Source organism: Pongo abelii, chromosome 1 (genome assembly GCF_028885655.2).
Source record: "Pongo abelii isolate AG06213 chromosome 1, NHGRI_mPonAbe1-v2.0_pri, whole genome shotgun sequence".
NCBI classification, from domain to species: Eukaryota; Metazoa; Chordata; class Mammalia; order Primates; family Hominidae; genus Pongo; species Pongo abelii.
Genome location: NC_071985.2, coordinates 178810724 through 178833476, shown reverse-complemented (window position 1 = coordinate 178833476; position 22753 = coordinate 178810724). Strand labels below are relative to the sequence as shown.

The following is a 22753-nucleotide window of genomic DNA, read 5'->3' as shown; positions in this document are numbered from 1 at the left end:
CCATCTGCCCCCTCAGCACCAGCTGGATGGCCAAAGCCACAGGAAGCTCTCAGCCTCTCCCAAAGAAAGCTGCAAAATTCCTAAAGGATGGCACAGACACTGACACGGGCGCCAGCCTCTTAGGTGGAGGTTTTCTCAAGTCAGTGGTGGCCCCAGACTTGCTGTGTCACCAGCCTCAGTGTCCCCATCTGGAAACTGAGAGTCTCCTTCTTCTTGCACGTCTGAAACAGCCTTCTCAAAGGGGACCACAACTCACAAAGCATTTTCACATGCTCTCGCCCAACTTCCAAAAAGCTGGAGGGGCAGAAAAAAGCTGGCCACTGTTTCCTATCATTTTGCAGATACCAGACAACTTACCCAAGGCCATCTGAAAGAATCAGATCTTGTACGTTGGTCATCCAAGTCCAAATCCCATGTACGGCCCACAACACTGCATCTAATGGCAAAGCCCGGCAGGCAGCGGGCACCGGGCAATAACTGCCCACCAACCATCTGCCATTTCCATCCGGTCTATAAAGCTACGGTCTGCCCCTCTCAGAGCTCAAAGCGCTGCAGCAGTACCCCGGAATGTGGGAGAGGCCTGCTCCCCCGCCACTGCCTCCTCTCTCAAACAGCCTTTTGTGACTGGGAAAGAAGGATCAGAGGAAAACCTCAGGCAGCGGCCCCAGGGAGCAGTCGTGCTTCTTAAGGTCAGAGGACTGTGAAACAGAAGTGAAATGTCAGGCGCTTCACCCAAACACACAAAGAGCAGGGGACACAAAACCTGCCCTGGAAGCTGTGCAAACAGCTGTCACCAGGAGGGGACAGGGAATTTGGGAGGCTGGGTCAACCTCGGTCAGACAGGATGCCTTACGACCTATTCTCACTACTGCCACTGCCTGAGCCCTGTTCAGACACAAGCTCCACGGGGGGCAACGGACCCACCCCCACCCCCCGCCGCCCGCCCAACCTCAATCACAGACAGGCAGAAGGAGCTGCCCCACAGCCAGCCAGCAGGGACAGGCTGCAAACTCCTCCAGCTTTGCCTAGAGAGCCACAGGGACTCCGCTATTAAGAAGAGTGTCCCTGCGCTCTCAGGCCCTCTCCCCCGCGCCCACTCTAGAGTGGTCCAGGCCGCAGTCCCACCCCCTGCAATGGGAGCTGTTGCTTACTCTGCCTTCAACAGGCATCTGTTGGGATGTTCTGTGCGTTCAATGCACTAAGACTATGGCAGCGAACCACAGAGACAAAGGTACCAAGTGCCCGCCAGGCACCACTCTGAAAGCACAAGATGTGGTGGGGGAACAATTCCCCAAGAACTCTCTTAAGGTATGGAGCATTTCCTTCTAGTACAGATCTGGAAACTGAGGCTCAGCAATTGCTTGTCTCTTGACCCAAGTCACTTAACTAGTAGGGACTAAGATTCAGTCTCAGCTGTCTTTGGGCTAGTGGCCTTCTGACTTTGCGTTGAGCCCCAAAAAAAGGCAAATACTACAACACAAACCCAGGGCACACATACTTTTATATGCACGCATAAATCACTGAAAACAGACATTTCCGGAAACAATACTTGTGTTTACTCTGTGTAATACGGTTGTTTCTTTTTTGGTAATTACCAGTCATGACCCACTAAGTTGGTTTCATGATGTACTAATGGGTCACAGCTCACAGTTTACAAACAATGCTTCACCATGTGCCCCTTGTCTATCTTCATTAAAACAAGTACTTAACACACTTGATGCCTGGGCAGGAATCAAATCCTTCTCACTTCTCGAGGCTCAGAGCCTTGCTCACTAACCCCAGAATGCATTCAAGACCTGCAATAGGCCCCAGGAATGGGGTGGCAGAAAGGGCAAGTCAAGTTCCTCCCCTCAAGGAGCTTTCATTCCAGAAAGGGGAAGGAAGAGACACAACCTTAACTGAAATAACTCTCCTTCCAGGCAGCTGGTAACAAACGACTAAGAGAGTTACAGAGTTCGTTCCTGGGGAAAAAACAGAAGAGGGATGTCTTCCCATAGGAGTCGTCCTGGCAGGCCTGGTGGAGGCAGCCACATTCCAGGCTAGCACTGGCTCTACAGAAGAATAGTTGGCAGGGGAGGAAAAAACCCTCTCAGGTGGTACGGTACCAAGCGGGAATCATGGTGAAGAGGCCAAAGTGGCTGGGGAAAGCGCCTGTTCCAGATTCCTAGAAAATGAGAAGTCACTAGGAGAGGAGAAAATGGACAGTGATGGGGCAACTTCAAGCCAGGCACAGGCCAGGAGCATCTGTGTGTCCATTCTTTTCTCATCCTCACAAGCACCAGGGCTGGTTTGGAAGCTGCATATGTGACTTGCTCCTCCAATCACTGGGGCAGGGAGAACATAATGTGACTTGCCCCCACAATCCCCCAGGGGTACCTGAAACCCAGGGATTCAGAGAGCTGATCAACGGGAGCCCATGATGGTTCACACTTCACAGGCACACACCTCTCACCCCAACGTCATTCTGCTGGCCCCTTGTTATCAATCACTGAGAACACTGCCCATCAGGAAGCCAGGACTCAGATCAGGCCGGAGGTGAGGTAAGAAAAATGACAGCACAGGCCGGGTGTAGTGGCTCACGCCTATAATCCCAGCACTTTGAGAGGCCCTGACAGTAGGATCCTTTGAAGCCAGAAATTCAAGACCAGCCTAGGCAACAAAGCAAGACCACGTCTCTACAAAACATTAAAAATAAATTTAAAAAAGAAAAATGACAACACACATTTATGCAGAACTTGCACTGTGCTAGGCACTTACATGGTGTGTATGTGTGTAAACTTAATCTTTATGACCTTATAAAGGTATACTTTATTTTTTTATGTTTTTGAGACTGAGTCTCGCTCTATCGCCTAGGATGGAGTGCAGTGATGCAACCTTGGCTCACTGCAACCTCCACCTCCCGGGTTCAAACTATTCTCCTGCCTCAGCCTCCAGAGTAGCTGGGACTACAGGCGCCCAACGCCACGTCTGGCTAATTTTTCTATTCTTAGTAAATACAGGGTTTCATCATGTTGGCCAGGCTGGTCTCTAATTCCTGACCTCAAGTGATTCGCCTGCCTTGGCCTCCCAAAGTGTTGGGATTACAGGAGTTAGCCACTGCACCCGGCCTGGTATACTTTATTAACCCCATTTTCCACCCGAGGAAGTTGAGGCTCAGAGGTTACTTAAGGTGCCCATGTTTGCACAGCTTGTAACTGCAACAAGGCAAAGGAAAGAAAGCATCCTGGACTATTGATTAGGCTTGCAGGCAGGTTTGAGTTCTACTGGAAACTTCACGCAGGGCACCCTTCCCTCTGGGCATGTTTCTTTAGCTACTTGAAAGAACACTAGGTGACCTCCAGTTCCATCACCTGCAATCCTGCTATTTATATCTATGATAAATATATATTTCGTTACAACACAGAGGTGGGACTGTTTACCTCCCCCCACCGCCCCCCCAACTCCATACTGACTGTATCTTGGTCTCTTACAAAAACAAGATCATTCCACACAATTCTTTTTAAGCCCACATCTCATCCTGGACTGCATCTGTCTCTTCAACCAGACAGTGACCATAGTAGGAGGTTGGTAACCTCAAAATATGGTAGTGTCTTATTCTCCTGGTCTGGGGGCCAACTGATCAAGGCCTCAGGGTCACCCCAGGAAGTCAAAAGAAAAAGAAGCCAACGTGGCCAGAACCAGCTTCCTATGGACCTGCCATGGCTGACACTTCCCTTCTCAAGCTCACTGTCTCCTTAAGACTCCCTTTTTTTTTGAGACGGAGTCTGGCTCTGTCCCCCATGCTGGAGTGCAGTGGTGCCATCTCGGCTCACTGCAACCTCCGCCTCCTGGGTTCACACCATTCTCCTGCCTCAGCCTCCCAATTAGCTGGGACTACAGGTGCCCGCCACCATGCCCGGCTAATTTTTTTGTATTTTTAATAGAGATGGGGTTTCACCATGTTAGCCAGGATGGTCTCGATCTCCTGAACCCGTGATCTGCCCGCCTCGGCCTCCCAAAGTGCTGGGATTACAGGCGTGAGCCACCGCGCCCGGCTAAGACTCCTTTTTTTTTTTATTGTATATGGGAATCGCCTTTGTGGGATTCCCACATACCATAAAAGGGGATTCTCTTATACAATAAAAAAAATCAGGCAGTCTGAGCACCTGCCAGGGCAGGATACACACCAAAGAGAACAGTGCAAGACTCCTCATTTCATCCCTGTTAACAACGACACAGGATTTCACAGCACAACCAACTTTCCCTGGACAGCTTTCCAGCCTCTCTCAAGGCCGTCCCCACGGTGGGCCGCGCCAGGACAACCCTTGAGCCTATTTTACAGTAAAGAGATGGACCTTGAGAAACGAAGGCCACCACAGCTAACAAGGACACGAAGCTGAAGTGCAAATCTAGATTCCTACTGATGCCAAGCTGCATGCCCTCTGGGCCTTACCATTTAGCCATGCAGTGGCCACATGCAGGAGTGGGACAGGACCATTCTGCCCAATACAGATAAGGGGCACAGACATCTCAGGGAAGCATTTATCAGTACCAGTCTGTGACAGGACTGCCAGCTCTGCCCCTTGAGGGGGTGCAGGGGTGAGACATGACAGCAGGGACGGGCGGTGGGGGGTTTAGAATCAATCCTCCCTGGATACTGACGGATGACTGTACTGTATTACTTAACCCTCACAACCACTATGCAAAGGAATCAGCATTCCCCCATTCTACAGTTGGGAAACCTAAGGCTCCCGGCCAGGAAATGAGGATCCCTGACGATTTCCAGCCAAGAAATGACAGAGTGGAGACTAGAATTCACATGGGAGTCCAAGCCACCAGCCAGAACCCAAACCCTTTAAAATCCAGAGGATTCAAAACTCAGGAAAAGAAATGCAGAACACAGACAGAAACATTGCTAAAACTCATCTTGCCAAGGCTACAAAAATCCCCATTACCGGCCAGGCGTGGTGGCGCACGCCTGCAATCCCAGCACTTTGGGAGGCTGAGGCAGTCAGATCACAATGTCAGGAGTTTGAGACTAGCCTGGCCAAGATGGCGAAACCCCGTCTCTACTAAAAATACAAAAAATTAGCTGGGTGTGGTGGCACGTGCCTGTAATCCCAGCTACTCAGGAGGCTGAGGCAGGAGAATCACTTGAACCCGGGAGGCAGAGGTTGCAGTGAGCCAAGATCGCGCCATTGCGCTCCAGACTGGGTGACAGAGTGAGACTCCATCTCAGAAAGAAAAAAAACAAAAAAACAAAAAAACCCCCATTACCCCAGCGAATCAAAAACAAAAACAAACAATCATGATTGTCTATTTGCTCTAAGAGCTCCCAGCAACATGTATTAAAGAAGTTTATGTGAATCGTCTAATGCACTTGTGCCGTGGTCAGAATTATTACCAAGCTAAAAAAGATTAATTTTTCTAAATACTCTAAACCTTCAGACACTATTATAAAGGCTACAGCTAGTGTAACATTTCTGTTATCTTGGCTGACAGACCCCCAAGCACACACACCTCCCTGCCACTTCTCCCTGTTAAGGCTTAAACACACACTCACATACAGAGGCAGGAAAGCCATGGGAAGGGGGCCAGGCACCCTTGACTGGGGTTCCCCACTCAAGACCCTGCCTCCCTCACAAAATAGAGACGACCTAAGGAACTGTGGGGAGAGCTGGGTGTCTCCCAGCTCCCTCTGAGTGCTGGCTGGCACAGAGCTAACTCTTGGTCCAAGTTTGCAAATGCTTAGCTAACAAAGATGGCATTATGCGAAAGACTGGTGCACACTGCTGGTCTGGGAGTTCAAATGAAGTGACCACTGCCAAAAACTTTGTTTGGGTCCCCACCACTCCCCCCCGCCCCACCTCCCGCCTTGAAATAAAGGGCAAGGATTTGCAATTTGGGGTCTTGCCGCCACTTGAAACCCATTAAGGTGGCTGCACTGCTCGGGTTCTGGCAAAATGCAACTCCAGTTTCTCATTTAATGTTTAATTAGCTACCGATGGAGGAGTCTGGCAGCCTCTGGGGTTAAGAGGAATTGCAGAAAACAGGGCAGGAGCTTAAAGAGGGGCCGCAACCCAAAGCCTATGCTCCAAGGGGAATGGGGAAGAGGGGAAAAAAAAGTGTGTATGTTTTGTGTTTTTAATCTGCCACACAAGGGTGCCAAGGGTCTGAGCCAAAGGCAACGCCGTGAACTTGCCAGGACCTCTGGGCAGCTAGCTAGCCTGGCTTATCACGGGGCAGCACACTCCCCCAGCTCTTTGCAGCCCAGCTGCAGGCCTTCTCCACCTATTCCAGCCTGCACTGCCACCCTCTCATCCCCCTCCCCCGAAAGGGTTCTGGCAGGCATGGACACTCCCTGCCTGGCAGGAACCTCAGCTAAGCACATCCAAGGAGAGCCCTCTCAAATATCACTTTGCTATTTCAAACCCACCAAGGACGCTGGACCCCTGCCACACAGCCACAAATACCTCAGTGCCTGCCCACGCCCACGACTCTGGGGCACTTTCCTACTTTAACCAACCCTCCTCAAGGCAAAGTCTCCCCTCTGCTGAGGGAGGAGTCAGCAGAGTCTTGCTGGGGTGGGAGAGCAGAGTCTTGCTGGGGTGGGAGGACAGGGCCAGGGAGCCAGCCTCACTGAGGTGGAGCACACAACAGCCAAGATGAAAGGGAACTCAGGTCTTCAGAGGAAGGAAACTGAGGCAAGCAAGGAAAATTCATCAAGGTCATGGAACTCCATGTCCATTTCACTCCCAAAGTTCTTCACTGGGAATCAGAGAGGGCTGGGGTTGGAGCAGCTGTCCATGAACCTCCTGAAACCATGCACAAAGTCCCCTTTATGAGGCCTTTCTGGAAATACTGTCCATAACTTTTATCACATTTTCCCCGCCAAAAGTTAAGAGCCGCTGCACCACAACAAACCCCCTTCCCAGAGTTCAGGTCTCGCCTCTGCCAGTGACTCCGCTATTCACCTCGCAGGGACTTACGTTCAATTCTGTTAAGTTCATTTCTTCAGTGAACATGTCGGGGGGCACCAACCAGCATACCCGGTGCCAGGTATGCTTCAGGTCAACTGCAAATACCTCCCCTCTGTTTCACAGGGATTCTCTATCAAATAAGTGTCAATAAAAGCTGAGAGGCAGAACTAGAAAGATGGAGGATTTCTAGTCTCAGCTCTGCCAACACCTGGCTGCCTGCCCTTGGACAAGCCACCTAAACTCTAGGTTTCAGTTTCCCCATCTGTAAAATGGGAGTGAGATTTTATAACAAAACCCAACCGACAAGGCAGCTGCAAAGCCCAGCCACAATCACACACATGAAAACATGTTATAAAAAAGTACGGCAGGTATGTGTGGTGTAAGAATCCATCGCCCTTCTCTACTCTCTTTGGCTCAAAGGCCACTCATTTCTTGGCCTTCCAAATTCCACTCATTTCTTGACACCAAAAGGAAAACACAAAATTAGGTACCACATGGAGAAAAAGGATTGCTTGTTGTTTGAGAAGGAACCAAAGACACTTCCCTGCAGGTCCACCCTGGAGTAAGTCAAAGCAGAGAAGGTGGCCAGGACACCACTGGGCGCACAGTAAGAGACACTCATGCAGCTGAAAGTGTCCACTCTACAAAAGGTCAGGACCCAGACAACAGTGTCTAAGAGAACCCAAAGAGATGCCCCAGTGGGATCCCATGGGCTTTTGTCAACACTCTGAGATGCACTGCTCTGGCCTGAGGGTAACAGCAAGGAAATTACAATGGGACCGTGACCCTCCTCCCATGACCCGGGGGGACCTCTTCTGATTTAATGGAAACCAATTTATCAGAAAAGTCCACTCCAGACATGAGTTCCCCCAATGCTCCCGTTGCCCCTGTAAGCACTTCCTACCCACCGAAGACGTGTCTGGTATCCGGGCTGCACAAACTCCCCACACCCTGAGAATCTTTGGATCTCCTTGATAGAAAACAGAAGGTCAGTCAACAGACACTTATTTACACTCTACTGGATTTTCTAAAAAGTAGTTAAGGCAACTAGTCAATTGACTTCATAATCACCTTGTTCAAGAGCACCCGCAATAATTATGTCTCTAAAAGAACACCATCCAAGGCTCACTGACCCCAAGTGACTTACTCATTCTTACCTAACTCCTTCATACAATCAGCACGTGTGCCTGCTACATGGAAGGTACTGTGAGAGCTACAGAGATGAATAGTTCACGGTCTCAACCATGGAAAAAATTAATAGGCTGTCGCCAGAAAGACAACCCTAAGTGAGAAGTTAGGTGGAATAGTGCCAACAAATGGTACTTGCCATGGGCCTGCAGGGCCAAGCCATGTGGTGTTAGAAACACCCATTCCAGAGTCAGTCATGACTCCATGTGTGTGCATTCTAACTACCACTTCCCAGCTGGGAATTAACTGCTGTGTGCCTCAGCTGGTTCATCTGCAAAATGGAGTGAACAACAAGCCTTCTCTCATCGGGTCTCTGGCAGGATATGAGGCACTGAACCTACAGCAGTTAGCAGAGTGGCCTGGCACATGGAAAGCTGCCAAGACAGGCTTTGTATAGGTGGTTTTTATAGATATGGACATGAAGGGGTGATCACAGAATGCAGAAAACTATCTCATAAGTCCTCCAAGAAGGAGGTCTTAAAAGATGAATAGGATTTGAATGGGTAAGAGAGGAATGCATTCCAGGCAAGAGGAAGGAGTCAGCAAGAAGCTACTGTAGTCATTCTAGCAAGAAGGAATGAAGGTTAACTAGACTGTAGCCACAAGAAGCGAGAGACTAGATGAAGACTGGAGAAAGACAAAAAGAAAAGTGGGTTCCTTTTCCTAATTTTCTCAAGTTCTTCTTAGTTTTCCACTTGCTTCTCTGCTGTCACCCCTCCAACTCAATGCTACCCCTTAACTCCTTCATAATCCCCATTCATCACTCCATCCCTCCTCCCACATGCTCTGACTCTCAGGCCACATGATACCAGGTGGAGCCCAATTCAGGAAAAAAGGTTTTTACACCCCACACAAATGAAATGTAGGCCTCAATGAGGGTGACCTCATCTCTTAGTAGCATCTTCTAAATGTCAATGCCAACCTCAGTGATCTCTATACAATTCTACTGCCATTCCTCAGCAAATTACTGAAAGCAAACCCATGTGCAAACTTTCACGGCTGCCATATTGTTTCAAGATGGAAGACTACACCACAAGTTGCCAAAGACGCTCAAATTTATAGAGCACCGAACTTGGTTAAAATCATTAACTTCTCTGAAAAGTACAGGCAAAAAATGGCATAGATATGCTACATCAAGAGAGTGAAAGACCCACCCACCCATCCCCAGATTCTAAAATGAAACTATTTGCATAGCAGTCAAAAACTAACAACAGTGTTGGTTGTTCACAGGTTTAGGAAAAAAACCATGCAAGATTTTTACTAGGTAGAAAGGTCAAATTCATCAACTATTTTTATATGGCTGTGTACCTCTTAGCCTCCCTGAACATCCAGGTCAGGAAACCTTATCACCATGGGATTTTCCTAGAAGAACCACATCATAAGTGAACCGGTGACCTCTCCCTTTCACTACCATGTAAGTTTACCAGACCAGAAGTACCATTCATCAGCTTCTCTTTTTCAGCCCTGAAGAGGGCACAAGAACTGCTCAATTTCCTCAGCGTTACATTCCAAGAGCATTAACTTTTCATTCACAACAAAACTGCATCACATTGAATATTCTCCAAACCAGCAGGCCACCACCTGAGTCTCTAACTCCTCATATTACAGGAGAAATTTTCACCATGAAGACATTGGTGATCATGGGATTTGACCACTTGTGAAATAAGCAGATGGGTCTGGTCTCCTAGCCAATTTCCACCTCCACATGCAGGGAACTCAGATGGCTGGGCCAAGCAGGTGGGACCCAACGACGTTCGAGAAACCAACTCCCAAGGACCCATGGTTTCCCAGGACCATTCCTACCCACTGCACACAGAAGAGCAAGACCATTAGATCACCTGCTATATGGACATGCTTAACTGTCTGCAGGGCTAGCAAGAAGAAATGAACAGAGGCTATGGAAGACCTTCAGACACATCCTCTTCCATCTCCCCAAGACAGATCCTAACCCATTTCATCAGATCATCAAGTGTAACTCCAACCCAGGTTTGAAACCCATGTTTGTTTGTTTTTCCTGAAGGGGACTGCTATGGGAGATGAATAGATGGCAGACAACCCTCTCGTAATAATTTCATAAATCTTAAGAAACTCATCCAGGTAGAAAGTGAGTAACAGGGTAGAAAGAACTACAATCTGATGATGTTAACTATCTTCACAAGAATATTTTGGCCACAAGATTATGAACTAGCTGAGGATCTCAGAATACAAATCATCCTAGCAGATACAGTATGAGCTCACCCACACCAAACACACACACACACACACACACACACACACCCATAATTTTAAAGATTGCTCTCTGGAAAGTAAAGCAAGAGAGTCCATTCCACCAAATTCTCACTCAACTCCAAAACGCAAGTTTCCTATTGGCTTTTGTTTGTTACAATTTCTCCTCAAACCAACACTAAAGAGGCTTAGTCCCCTCTCAACTAACTGTCCACTCTTAACATAAGTCTCACATAGTTCTGAGTCCTGTACAACACCATTTAATTCTCTGGATAGATATCTACACAATTTTGCACAATGACAACATTATGAAACACCGTTCACCAAGTTAGAACGCTGCTGGAGAAGGGTACCATTGGGAGGGCTGCAGAGAGGTGGGCAGGGGAACAGAAAGAAAGGCAAGGAGCAAATAAAGACCACTGCCAACTGGCTGTGTATTTGCTTTTCGTACTAGAGAAGTTAGAGCTATCCAACCCTATAATTATTGCTAGGATTAAAAATGTGTTACTCACATAATCATGAAAGGCTTTTGCTTCACTTGAATGTTCACAAGTGTCTCTCCTTTCAGGAGCTGCACAGTAAAGGTCCCAAAATACACTGCAAGGAGGAAAATAAAATAAGGTCAGGTTACTAATTATTACTTGTGTACACAACGGCAAGTGCACAATGCATGGCGCTAACAGTACTAGGTCTCCCAAAGGCTCAATCCCACCTTATCAGCTCTCATTGGGCAAACAGCCTAGAAAACAAAACACGTCCAACTTCTGGCAAGCCAGCCATTAGTAATTGCAGTAATAGTTTTTACATATCAAATACCTACTACGTGCCGGATGCCTCACACCCGTACTACTTGTGTCTACCATATACTGTAAGGTACGCAATTTTCTCTCCACTTTACACAGGGGGCAACTGAAGCTCCAAGGGGTTAGTAGAACCTACTCATGGATGCCCTAGGAGGATGAACACAAATGTGGACGAGAATCCATACTGTTCTAATCTGTTTCCTTTTTACCACCCAAACCAAAATGGCTGCATATCCTAAAAAAGGTTCAAGTGCCAAAGTCAGAACACAACTATGATTCATATATGCAGCAATTTGGGAGACTCTGGCAATAGGAACTTTACAGGTTCTTAATCCCAGAGCCCGCACCTCCACCCTTCCCACCTCACCCCCACTCCCACCCAAGCCCTCCCTCAAGAAATTCTTATGCAGGAACCACTCCTCCCTCCATACACCAAAAAACACAGATCAGTTAGGCAAAGGACAGGTCATGGACAACCAAGTATCCAGTCCTTTCACATTGCAGTAGAGGGCCCTCTTCACAGAAGCACCTGTCAGCAAAGGGAAAGAAGGAAGCAGGCCTAGAAATGCCTGCCTCACCCCGCACTAAAGATTTTGTATGGTCACTCCAACATTCTGTATTAAAACGAGAACAGACATACAAGTCCTATGTCAACCAATAAAGCCCTATTCAAACACGGAGTTGTCACTGATATTAACAAGGGACCTAAGAAACTCTCCAAATCAGGAGCCTGAGGCCCAGGGACAGAACAAGCTTAAAGGGTAAAGTGGGCACCAAAACCAAAGTCCGACTCCGGGTCCACTACTCTTGTCCTTGTCACAAACAGCCACCTCTGCAAGTCATCAGACAAGCATCTCACTCAAGGTGTGAATAATGCAGGCTGCCCCTCACCGGACAAGCTCCACTGCTTCCTCCCGCTCGCGAAAGCCTGGGTCATTTGCTCAGTGTCAAATCGCACAAACCAACTTCTACCAAACAGGACCACAGCCACTCAAAGCCACCACCGCCCGGGCCTAACACAACAGACTCTACGTTCCTGCGGCTGAGATAAGGATGGAGAAGTTTCAGGAGATTCTGGATATAACAGGAAAATCAGGACTTCTACTAGCTGCACAGGGGGGCTAGAGAACATTCCTTTCTGTCTTCTGGAACCGTACACATCTGATTACCTCCTCCACACGTTAAAGGTTTCTAACACGACAAATTCCCCGGCCCCTTCACTCATAAGCCTAAGTAACCTTCAATCATAAACCTAAGTTTCCACAAGATCCAAGCCGCTCAGAGCCGCCAACCCCATCCACACACTCCCTCCAAAAACAGCCACAGAAAGCCTATCACCCACTCCTACAGGTGGAATCCTTCCGCCACACAAATGCCTCCAAGACCGGCAGTTCCGAGGCTGGCAGAAGTAATTAAAAACTCATTTTCTCTGTACAAGTTAGAACAGACACTTCATCCTCCTGCTGTTCTAAGGGACTTAAAACAGTAACCTGAGCTGGCAGGTAAACCCGCTAAGATCCCAACGACAGGAGACAGGACACACCGTTTTGCTGAACTCCATCAAAATATCAAAAGGCACTCTGCTTTCTTTTCTTTTTCAAAAGGATGTCAAAGACTCCACCAGTCAGTCCCACAAAACACCCGGGTCATATACTTAGGGCAACTGGCTCCGGCTGACTCTAAGCTCTCTCTTGGCTCTCGTATACCCAACACAGAGACCAGACCTGCGGTGGCCCCACACCCAAAGGACACAGAGACCTGGTTAGAGAGTCACAGAGAGTGGGAGCCCCTAACTGCAGACACTGTGAGGTCGACTCTGACCTCACAGTTAAGGTTCTGCGTAAAACACCACTTTGTGGTTTTAGTGGGGGAGGGGGGCGGGGAGCTCCCAGAGGAAAGGAAGGGCCAGTCAGTCTGAATCAGTATCTTTAAAGGAAGTGGCAGCCCTTTCTTGCTTTTTCTCAGGGTGCCTGGAAAAAGCCCCGGTAGATGTCCTCTCTTAAGGTTGTGAGCTCCCGAGGAAAAAAAGGAAGGAACAGGCTAGTTGTAAAATAGACCTGGTATCCCCTCCACGCCGCCCCACCCCCACTCCTCTAATTAAAGCAACATGCAGAATTGACAAAAATCCTCCAATGTTTTTTCAAACCCCCTGCCTAGAGCCCCAGAGTGAGATGTAAAAGTAAGGAGTTTCTACCCCAACACCACAGATGGTTTTGTCGTTTTCCCCCCAAAACTTCAGGTAACATCCTCTTCTGCCCTTTTCCTCCTTGGCCAGCTGGGCCGGAGTGCCTCGAGGTGCCCCGCTCTGTGCAACGCAGAGGGCCACAGGGCGGAGGGCCTGCTCCAGGCCTCCCTTCTTTGTTCACTTGGACCCAGGGCTCAGAACAAAACAAACACACATGCAAAACTATCACACAAACTTACCACCACCACGAGTGCAAAAACCCAGGCGGTTCTCCCAACGTGATGTTTTTTTCCCATCGAATCTGGAAAGGTAAGAGCAGAGGCAGCTTAGAGGAGCAGAGACGGGGTGGGCTGGGGGTTTCCCAGAGCCAAAAGGCTGGGAAGACCAACTAACAATAAATGCCAAAAGGTGATAAAAATTCAAAATGGTGGCCACAGTGGCTGCTCCTGAAAACAAAGGCTCTAAGAATAGTGGGGAGGGGGGTGTCAAGAAATTTGATGCTGGGGGGAGTCCCACTCACCTCCGACAAGAAGGTCTGTGCAGATTTCTGTGCTCCTACGTGCAGTAAATATTCATAGACGTATAAAGCTAACCTGGAAAGTGGACAGGGGGCAAAGAGAGAGAGGGAAAGGCGTCAGATCCCACCGGCGCTCTCCAGGACCTTGCCAGCAGTCTTTGAGCCCTGTCTGCGCTGTCCCATTGTGGCCCCGACCAGAGGTAAGCAGCTAACTCACCCCAAACAGGGTCGCCAGGTGCAAACAGTTAGGGGGTGGGGACCAGGGAATGCGTTACCTCAAACAGCGAGGGATGGAGAGCAGCCTCCAAACTTGAACTTCCAAGTGGCGTCGCGGGCAAACCCACCTAGGTTCCTCAAACTCGCAAGCCACTCGACCCCACAGCCACCCTGCCTTTCCCGACGCACTCCTCGCTACGCTCTCGCCAGCTTTGGAGGTCCGAGGAGACTCGGCCCTGGACTCCGGGTGCTTGGCGCGCTCTGGAGAGGGCAGCAAAGCGCCACCCTCGTTACCTCCCCCCAAACAACTGTGCCCCAAGCCTGGGGCCAAGTCAGCGCCACCGTCGCTGCCCAGCCCGGCGTCCGAGGACGTGGAGCCGGTGACGAAGCCGAGGGCAGGGAAGGGAAAGCGCTCCCGGCCGAACAAAGCCCCCGGCACGCACTCCTCACGCCGCGGGCGGACAAAAGGAGGCTTCGGGGCTGCAGAAGCCACGCGCCCCCTGCCCGCGCCCGGTGGGCAAAGTGCGGCCACCGCGGCGAGCGCCCGGCTGGGGAGAACGTCCAAGCTCGCGGCGGGACCTCGCCCACCACTCACTGCGGGCCCCCGCGCCCGGCCCGCGCCACGGCCACCAAGTACCCCCTCCGGCGGCTCCCCCCGCCGCCCCTTCCCCGATCCCCCAACCTCCGCCGGCTCCCAACAATGGGCTCTCCTACGCCGCCCGCCGCGGCCTCGGGGAAGGGGCCAGGCAGGCGGCGCCTGGACCCGGGGACCCGAGGGCGCAGCAGCCTCCGGCCCCCGCCCGCCCGCCCGCCCGCCCGCCCACCTGCCTCCCACCGCCCGCCCGCAGCCCGGCGGCGGCGCGGCCGCCACTTGCAAAATAGAGCTTACTTTTCCCGAGCCTGCCCATCCGAGGGCACCGCCGAGCCTTTGCCTTTGGCAAACATGGTTTGCGGAGAAGAGGGCGCCGAGCCTCGCCGCTGCCGCCGCCGCCGCCGCCGCTACCGCTCCGGCTCTCCCGAGCTGCCCCTCGCTCCCGGCCCCCTCCCCGGCGCTCGCTCGCTGTCTCGCTCGCTGGCGCTCTCCTCGCCGCGCTCCCCTCCCTCCCCCCCAGGCGCTGGCTCCGCGCTCTTTCCAGCTGTCAAAGCGTCAGCCCCGGCCGCGGCCCCATCGCCCTGGAACTCCTTCCGCGCCGGCTCGGCCTGGGGGTGCCGCCGCCGCCGCCCGCACGGCCGCCCGCTCTCCGCTCGCTCGCGCGCCCGCCCGGCTCCGCCTGCGCCGCCCTCTGCGCCTCCAGCACCGCTGCCGCCGCCGCCGCCGCCGCTGGTCTACTTGGAGCTCAACCGAACGTGGCTACCCGGGCGAGGGAGCGAGGCGGGCGGCAACGTTCCGCGATGGATGGCCGCCTCGGCCAATCGGCGCACGCGGGGGCGGGCCCGGGCCGGCCGGGAGGGACGCCCTGACAGCGCCGGCCGCGGCAGTCCCCGCTGCGGCCGCCTCCGCGGAGCCGCTGTCTGCTCCTGCGGGCGAACTGGGGGCGTCCGGGGGCGCGAGCCTCTCTTTCTGTCGCCGGGGCGGGGGGCGACGTGGATCGGGCTGGGGGCACCCTGGTCTCCTCGCCCCAGAGAGGAGGGGGATCTGACCGGCGCTCCCCGCGGCGTGGACCACTGGGGGCTAGGGGGGCGCTGCGGCAGCGTCCGATGGGAGGGGGCGCAGACCCCCAAGCGGTCGCCGCTCGTTCCCTCCCGCCCCGTCCCTTTCCCTTATCTGCCCCTCAGCTACCCGCCCCCCGCTGCGGCCCGCACCAGCCCAGCCCTTATCTCGTCCTCCGCTCTCGGTTGTCCTCCTCCTAGGCTCCGACCCCGACCCCCTCCCCACACTCCAGCCCGGCCCCCAGCCCGCCCCGCCCCCGGGCCTCACTCTCGCCCAGTCTGGCTTCCGAGCGCCGGGCCCGGAGCTCCACGCTGAGAGCTGGGCAGCTCAAGCCGGCGCCGAGGCGCGCGGCTGTTCCTTTACTAGATCATTAAAATACTTTGGAAAACCCCAAAGTGGAGCCGCGCGAAAATGGCCCTTGGCGTGCTTTGGGGAGCCGGGGGGAGGGGCTGGGGACAGGGGACTTGAACTAAGAGGAAGGAGAATGATTTCTCCCAAATTTCCAAGGTTTGCGAGTCCTGGCAAGTTAGCCCCTCGGCTTCTCCACGGGAAAGGGTGTCACTCGGGGATGGGGGTCGTCACCTGGGCGGTCCGCGACGCGGAATGCGCGCCACAGAAATCTGCAAACTTCAAATAAATGGAGCTAAATTGGGGAGTAAGGGGACGAGAGTCAGGCGTAGGGGGAGGGGAAGCTTCCATTGTCAGTGACCCAGGTGTACAATGGGAAATTGAGGGGGGGGCTGGCAGAGTGACCCAGCTATTTGCTGCTGACTCCTTTCTGCCCACGCCGAGAACCCAGAAGACACACTGCGTGCCCCTCGTTGGGGACTCTTAAGACCAGATACCGGCGAAATAGGGGAAGGCTCCCCCATTTTCAGACTGTTTTTAGAGAGCGGATCTCTTTAAATGTGATAAAACACTGTCGGCACTGTCTCTTTAAAAGAGTCAAGCAGAAAAAGCTGTGTAAGCGCTGATTGGCTGCCTGTTTGGATACATCTTTAGGGGAGCCTTGAAACTGTTAGCCTAGGTTGATTTTTTTTTTTTTTTTAACTGCGCTGTTCCAATAAACAAGTAACGCCCCTCCCCCTAACATGCCTCGCACCAAACAATTAAAGGATAGGTCAGTGTCCTGGGGAAAACACGTTTCAAGTAGGAAAACTCAGAACTAGATTTCAACAAAATAAACAATAATTCCCTACCATTAAAGTTTGCTTATTTTGATCTGTAGAAGAGAGAAAAGGGGCTTTTAAAAGAAATGCCCCGCAGCAAAAGGATCTGCATTGGTTCAGGAAGGAGACTCTGGGTGCATTTTTGGAATAATGTTCTACTCAATGTAACAACCTCCCTAAATTAGACTACAGCCGGGCCCTGCGGACACCTCTGGACTCACTCTGCTCCCTTCCAGGACCCAGCGCTCACAGGGGAAAGGGGCAGAAAAAAGGAACGCTGAGATCTAGTTTATGGGCGTCTGTGCGCTAGTCCCTATTTTAAAGGTTGTTTCGTGAATGAGGGAAGCATGGAGGTTGGGAGTTGGAATACAAGGATAGGGGAAAGAAGGAAATAATTACAGTTATTTTTTCCCCTAGGCGGTTTAATTTAATAGGGCTAACTTAAGGTACCTTAGAGCCCACACTAATTAAATTGGCCTGCTCATAGCCTTCCCCTGGACTTCTTTCTATTTTGAATGGGCTAGGAATGGCCAGGGATGGCTTGTCAACAGACTGACTCATAAGAAGCCTGACTCATCTTGTGTCTGCAAGGCCCACAAATTAGGAGTATCGGTTTGGTCCTGGCTTAAAAAAAGAAGACACTGCCCTTCTCCGGCCCTACTATGACCCAGGACTCTACCAGATTGGCCATAGCCCTTTCAACTTCATGGCTGCAACACAAGCGTATCTATTTGAGCATCAGTTTCTTCATCTGTCAAATGGCAAAGGGAGGTTAGAAGATCTACAGTATCTCTTGATAATCTGATGTGCTACAATGTTAAGATTTCCCTTCTATATTTTTCTCTCCCTCCCACCACCCTGGAAAAAGGACTAGCACCTCCTTTCCAAACATGTGGCAAGAAGAGAGGGGTAGGGTTCAGAGATCCTGTGCCAGGCACTCTGTGGTCAGCCCTTTGCTGGAACTTGACACAACAAAGCTGCACGATGGTTGGTAGATTCCTTGTTGGAGCTAAAAGAGATGGTGAGAGGGCCCGGGCAGAGAGAGCAGGGAAAGGGTCTTAGCCACCCCTCACCCCTGCTGGTTAGAAGATTGCTGAGGGGTTCTCTGGAAGCAGGACCACTCAGCAGCCCTAAGTAGGTGTGTGGCTGCTGGCACAATTATCCAAAATGTGGTCAGATCAGAAGCAAGTCCAAACACCCATGAACAGCATTCAAGGCCCCAGTCTACCTTTCCCCTCTGGATCCCCCCAGGCCACATCTTTGGGCCTGAAGTCTGTCTTCCTGGAATGCTTCCTGCCCCAGTTCCCTTCTTCTACCATCCTTTAAGGCTAACATCCCCTCCCTCCAGTGCCATCTCCTCCACAAAAACCTTCCTGCTTTTCACTCCTGAAGTGAAACCTCTCCTTCTGTCCCTCCAATCTTATCTCGTTTTGCTGGCACCATTCATTCTCCCCATTGTTGTAGCCACTTGTTTACTGTCTGTCTCCCCCACCAGACTGGGAGGGTAGGATCTCAGTTTGAGTTATCTGTATATCTCCAGCACACAGCGCAGGCTCAATACCTGTGTATGTTAACATTCAGTGTAGGCACCAGGAGCCCCCAGGGACCGAGAGAGAGGGAAAACTCACCCCAGCCCCAAAGTACTGGACCCAGTAGGGAGATAAGGAACGGCCACCACCAACAATAGGGTTAGATAAGGCCACTCCCTCAGCTCAGCCACACCCTCCTAAGCTACAGCCACCTGGAACTCTGTACTTTCAGTTTCCAGAATGGCTATGCCATTTCACACAGCCACCCTGACTCATATTCTCTCTGTCTCTCTATCCCCCATCTTTCTCTTGCCTCCCTCCCTTCCTTTTTTTCTTTTCCATCTTTCTTTTAGGACCTGCTTATTGAATGCCTACTATATACCACACGCTGTTCTAGGCCTTGGGAGATAAACCAGACAAAAATCCTTACCCCGTGGAGCTTACACTGTAGTGAAGTCCCCTGGCCAAAGCCCCCTCCGGTGACAGACTCCCACTAACACTTCTCAGATCCAGCCTGGGCAGGCAGTGTCTCCTTCAGAGAGCCTTCCCAGATCCCCCCTCCGAACTCCCAGTTCGGGGCAGGTGTGCCCTCCGTGTCCCCACTGCATGGGTGTGGTTCAGGGGTGCATTTTCCCAACGGGAATATGACTCCTTAGGGTCAGGGAATGATCATCATTCTCTGGGGCACCCTCAGTACCCACTAACATGGTGAAAGGAACAGAAGGACAGATGAACTGGGTGACCAGATGTTGCAGGACATGCAGGTGAGGTGGGAGCGAAGACGGAGAGGTGAATTCCAAGCTTAGGCTAGAGGGGCCGCTCCTTCCTCTCTTGGCAGCCAGCAACTAGGGCAGCAGGAATCCTGGGCTCTGGCACCAGATGGATGGGGTCCAGGCCTCCAGAAGGAGGAGGTTAAAGGAAAGGGACTTCAGGCCCATGAACTCAACCCAGGAGACTGTGCTTGCCAAGGATGCCAGAAGACCTTGTTCCCTTTCCCTGGTTCAAAGCTCTCTTTCAGTACTCCTCACAGCTGCTAGGAGGATGGATGCAAGCTCCCGCTGGGGCCTGTTTCAATGGAAGCTGAGTATGCAGCCCGCTTCTGCACCCAGCACACTCAGTCCTAGAATTGCACTGGGGACACCTCTGATCAAAGCCTTCGGGCTGGTCAGCTCTGGCTTTAGCAGAAGTTTCCCTGAGGGATCAGGGGCCTCCACAGGAGGAATACAAAATCCAACACCCAAAGACCTGGCTTCACTGCCTCGCTGGCAGACTTTGGGCAAGTGACCTTCCCCTCCGAGCCTCAGTGTCCTCTCTGTGCAATGAGTATGTTAATGCCTGTGCCAAAGGCAGGCTGGGAGGACAAAGAGAGTTAAGTGATGGGGCATCGCCCACTAGGCTATTAGTCAGTGTTGGCTGAACCCAAGGTTCTGATGATGGAGAGTAGCTGCTTGGGATGGGTGTTTGGGGGCTCAAGGGAGACAGTAATTGGGGAAATGTTTCGAAAATTGAAAAAGATGATTACTCATGGCCAGCAAACAGAGAAGTGCTAAGAAAGAAGTAGAGTTAAATTTAAAATCAAATGTGTTTTGAAATGTCTTTCAATGGACACATCCTTCTCCTGAGCCAATTGGTCATAGCAAAACAGGCTTCAAGTATGGAATGGGTTAGTATAGAATGGGTTAGTTCCATCTGAAAGCACCCATGTGCTCAGCCTTGTTTTGTTTTGTTTTTTTCCTACCTATTTCCTTCATAAGAATTTAAGCATTTGAGCTGGGCACGGTGGCTCACACCTGTAATCTCAGCACTTTGGGCTGCCAAGGCGGGCAGATCATGAGGTCAAGAGTTCGAGACCAGCCCGGCCAACATGGTGAAACCCCATCTCTACTAAGAATAGAAAAATTAGCCGGGCACGGTGGCATGTGCCTGTAATCTCAGCTACTCAGGTGGCTGGGGCAGGAGAATCACTTGAACCCAGGAGGCGGAGGTTGCAGTGAGCCGAATTCGCACCACTGCACTCCATCCTGAGCGACAGAGCAATACTCCGTCTTGAAAAAAAAGAAAAAAAAAGAATTTAAGTACTCTGACAGGCCATGGTGGCTCATGTCTGTAATCCCAGCACTTTGGGAGTCCGAGGCGGGAGGATCACTTGAGCCAGGGACGCTGGGAAGTACAAGAAAGCAGAAGGCTGCCGGGCGCAGTGGTTCACGCCTGTAATCCTGGCACTTGTGGAGGCCGAGGCAGGCAGATCGCGAGGTCAGGAGATCGAGACCATCCTGGCTAACACGGTGAAACCCCGTCTCTACTGAAAATACAAAAAATTAGCCAGGCATGGTGGCGGGCGCCTGCAGTCCCAGCTACTTAGGAGGCTGAGGCAGGAGAAAGGCATGAACACAGGAGGCGGAGCTTGTGCCACTGCAGGAGGTGGAGCTTGTGCCACTGCACTCCAGCCCTGGGGGACAGAGCTAGACTCCGTCTCAAAAAAAAAAAAAAAAAAAAAAAAAAAAAAAGCAGAAGGCAAGGCCCTATCCCGGGTAGCTGGGGAGAGGAACCTGACATCCACCACGGCCTCTCCCAACCTCACCAGAGTGCCCTAGCCTCTGAGTTCCCTCAATCTGGGACAAGCACGGCTCTATTTTCATTCACTTGCCAAAACTTTGCTCTTGCTGGTCACTCTTCTCCCAGGTAAAGGCTTCACTCCCGCCTCATTTCCTCCAGGTCAAATCACCAGAGCCCCTCCTAAAGGAACCTCTTTAGAATGACAGCTGCCCTCGGCCAGGCGTGGTAGCCTGTGCCTGTAGTCCCAGCTACTCAGGAGGCTGAGGCAGAAGAATCGCTTGAACCCAGGAGGTAGAGATTGCAGTGAGCCAAGATCATGCCACTGCACTCCAGCCAGGGCGACGGAACGAAACTCTGTTTCAAAAAAATTTAAAAATAAATAAATTAAATAAATAATAAAGGAATGTAGTTCTGATACAGTCTACAGCATGGATGAACGTTGAAGACATTATGCTAAATGAAATCAGGCAGACCCAAAAGGACAAATACTCTACGATTCCGGTCATATGAAGTACCTAGAATAGTCAAATTCAGAGAGACAGAGTAGAAAGGTGGTTGCCAGAGCCTGGGGGAGGAGGGAGTGGGGAGTTAGCTTTTAATGATAATAGAGCTTCAGTTTGGGAAGATGAAAAAGATCTGGAAATGGATGATGATTCCATTGGTTACACAATAATGTGAATACACTCAATGCCACTGAAGTGTACGCTATAAAACAGTTACAATGGTAAATTTTGTTATATATATTTTACTGCAATATATATTTTTTTGAGACAGAGTCTTGCTGTGTCGCTCAGGTTGGAGTGCAGTGGCGCGATCTCAGCTCACTGCAGCCTCTGTCTCGCAGATTCCAGCGATTCTCTTGCCTCAGCCTCCTGGGTAGCTGGGATTACAGGTGCACGCCACCACGCCCAGCTAATTTTTGTATTTTTAGTAGAGACAGAGTTTCAACATGTTAGCCAGGCTGGTCTCAAACTCCTGACCTCGTGATCCACCCACCTCAGCCTCCCAAAGTGCTGGGATTACAGGTGTGAGCCACCGTGCCTGGCCTGCAATTTTTTAAAAAACTAAAAAGAGAGGGGTGATGACCCAAGCATCACATGTGGGAAAGACTTACGGACATGGTGCAGAATGGCGCAGCACACCCCTGTCTGAGTATCAGAGGTTCCCATGCTCCTGAAACCCTCTCCTCACACAGCTTCAGGGCTCCACTCTCTCCTGGTTTTCCCTCTTCCTCTCGGGCTATTCTTCCTGTTATCCTTTAACGGATTCTTTTTTCTCCAGCCTCCTCTAAAAATTTTATTAGTCAAACTGTTGCTGATACAGTGTTACATAACACACAGCCCCCAAATCTCAGTGGCTTATAATAAAAGCCATTTATTTCTCACTCACAGGTCTGCAGTCAACTGGGCAGCTCTGCTTCAGGGTACAGCTTGAGTCTGTCCCATGGGTCTCCCATTCTGGGGCACAGGCTGAAGGGCAGAGGCTGTCTGGCATGTTCTTTCCAGAGTAAAAGGAGCTCCAGAGGCCAGGCCACCTCACGCAAGCCTCACATCCGCTCCCAAGTCACATGGCCAAGCCCAGCATCAATGGGGCCGGGAGGAGGAGTGAATGTTTGCTGAACAGTAGTAAAATCTACGACAGATGGGCTTCTCTCAGGCTCTGTCCTGGACCTTCTCTGTCTGTTTGGGCAAGTTCACATGGCACTGATTGCACCTGAACTTCAATGACAATGACTCCTGAATCCATCCCACTGG

General features: G+C 51.2%; 1 protein-coding gene and 1 long non-coding RNA gene across 12 annotated transcripts in view; both read right to left on the bottom strand.

The window, feature by feature from the left end:
- Positions 1-15451, bottom strand: part of SSBP3 (single stranded DNA binding protein 3) — a 177928-nt gene extending 162477 nt beyond the window's left edge. For 4 of the 11 annotated variants that reach the window (XM_054534391.1, XM_024246602.2, XM_054534409.1 and 1 more), the window contains exons 1-4: positions 14154-14695; positions 13882-13954; positions 13601-13662; positions 10886-10970 (exon numbers count right to left, since the gene is read on the bottom strand). Coding sequence is in view for 5 of the 11 variants with exons in the window: in XM_054534388.2 (XP_054390363.1) it covers positions 10886-10970; positions 13601-13662; positions 13882-13954; positions 14984-15039 (276 nt within the window). In the remaining 6 variants the exon portion in view is untranslated. Of the gene's footprint in view, positions 1-10885; positions 10971-12830; positions 13290-13600; positions 13663-13881; positions 13955-14153; positions 14731-14983 lie in introns of those variants that run through there. The other 7 variants (XM_054534388.2, XM_054534400.2, XM_024246597.3 and 4 more) reach the window with 5 other exon arrangements.
- Positions 15452-21790: 6339 nt separating this feature from the next.
- LOC112132308 (uncharacterized) lies at positions 21791-22524 on the bottom strand. Its single transcript, XR_002914118.2, has 3 exons — positions 22389-22524; positions 22114-22281; positions 21791-21911 (listed from the first exon to the last, which is right to left on the bottom strand). It is a non-coding gene; the product is annotated as an uncharacterized LOC112132308 (long non-coding RNA).
- Positions 22525-22753: the final 229 nt, after the last annotated feature.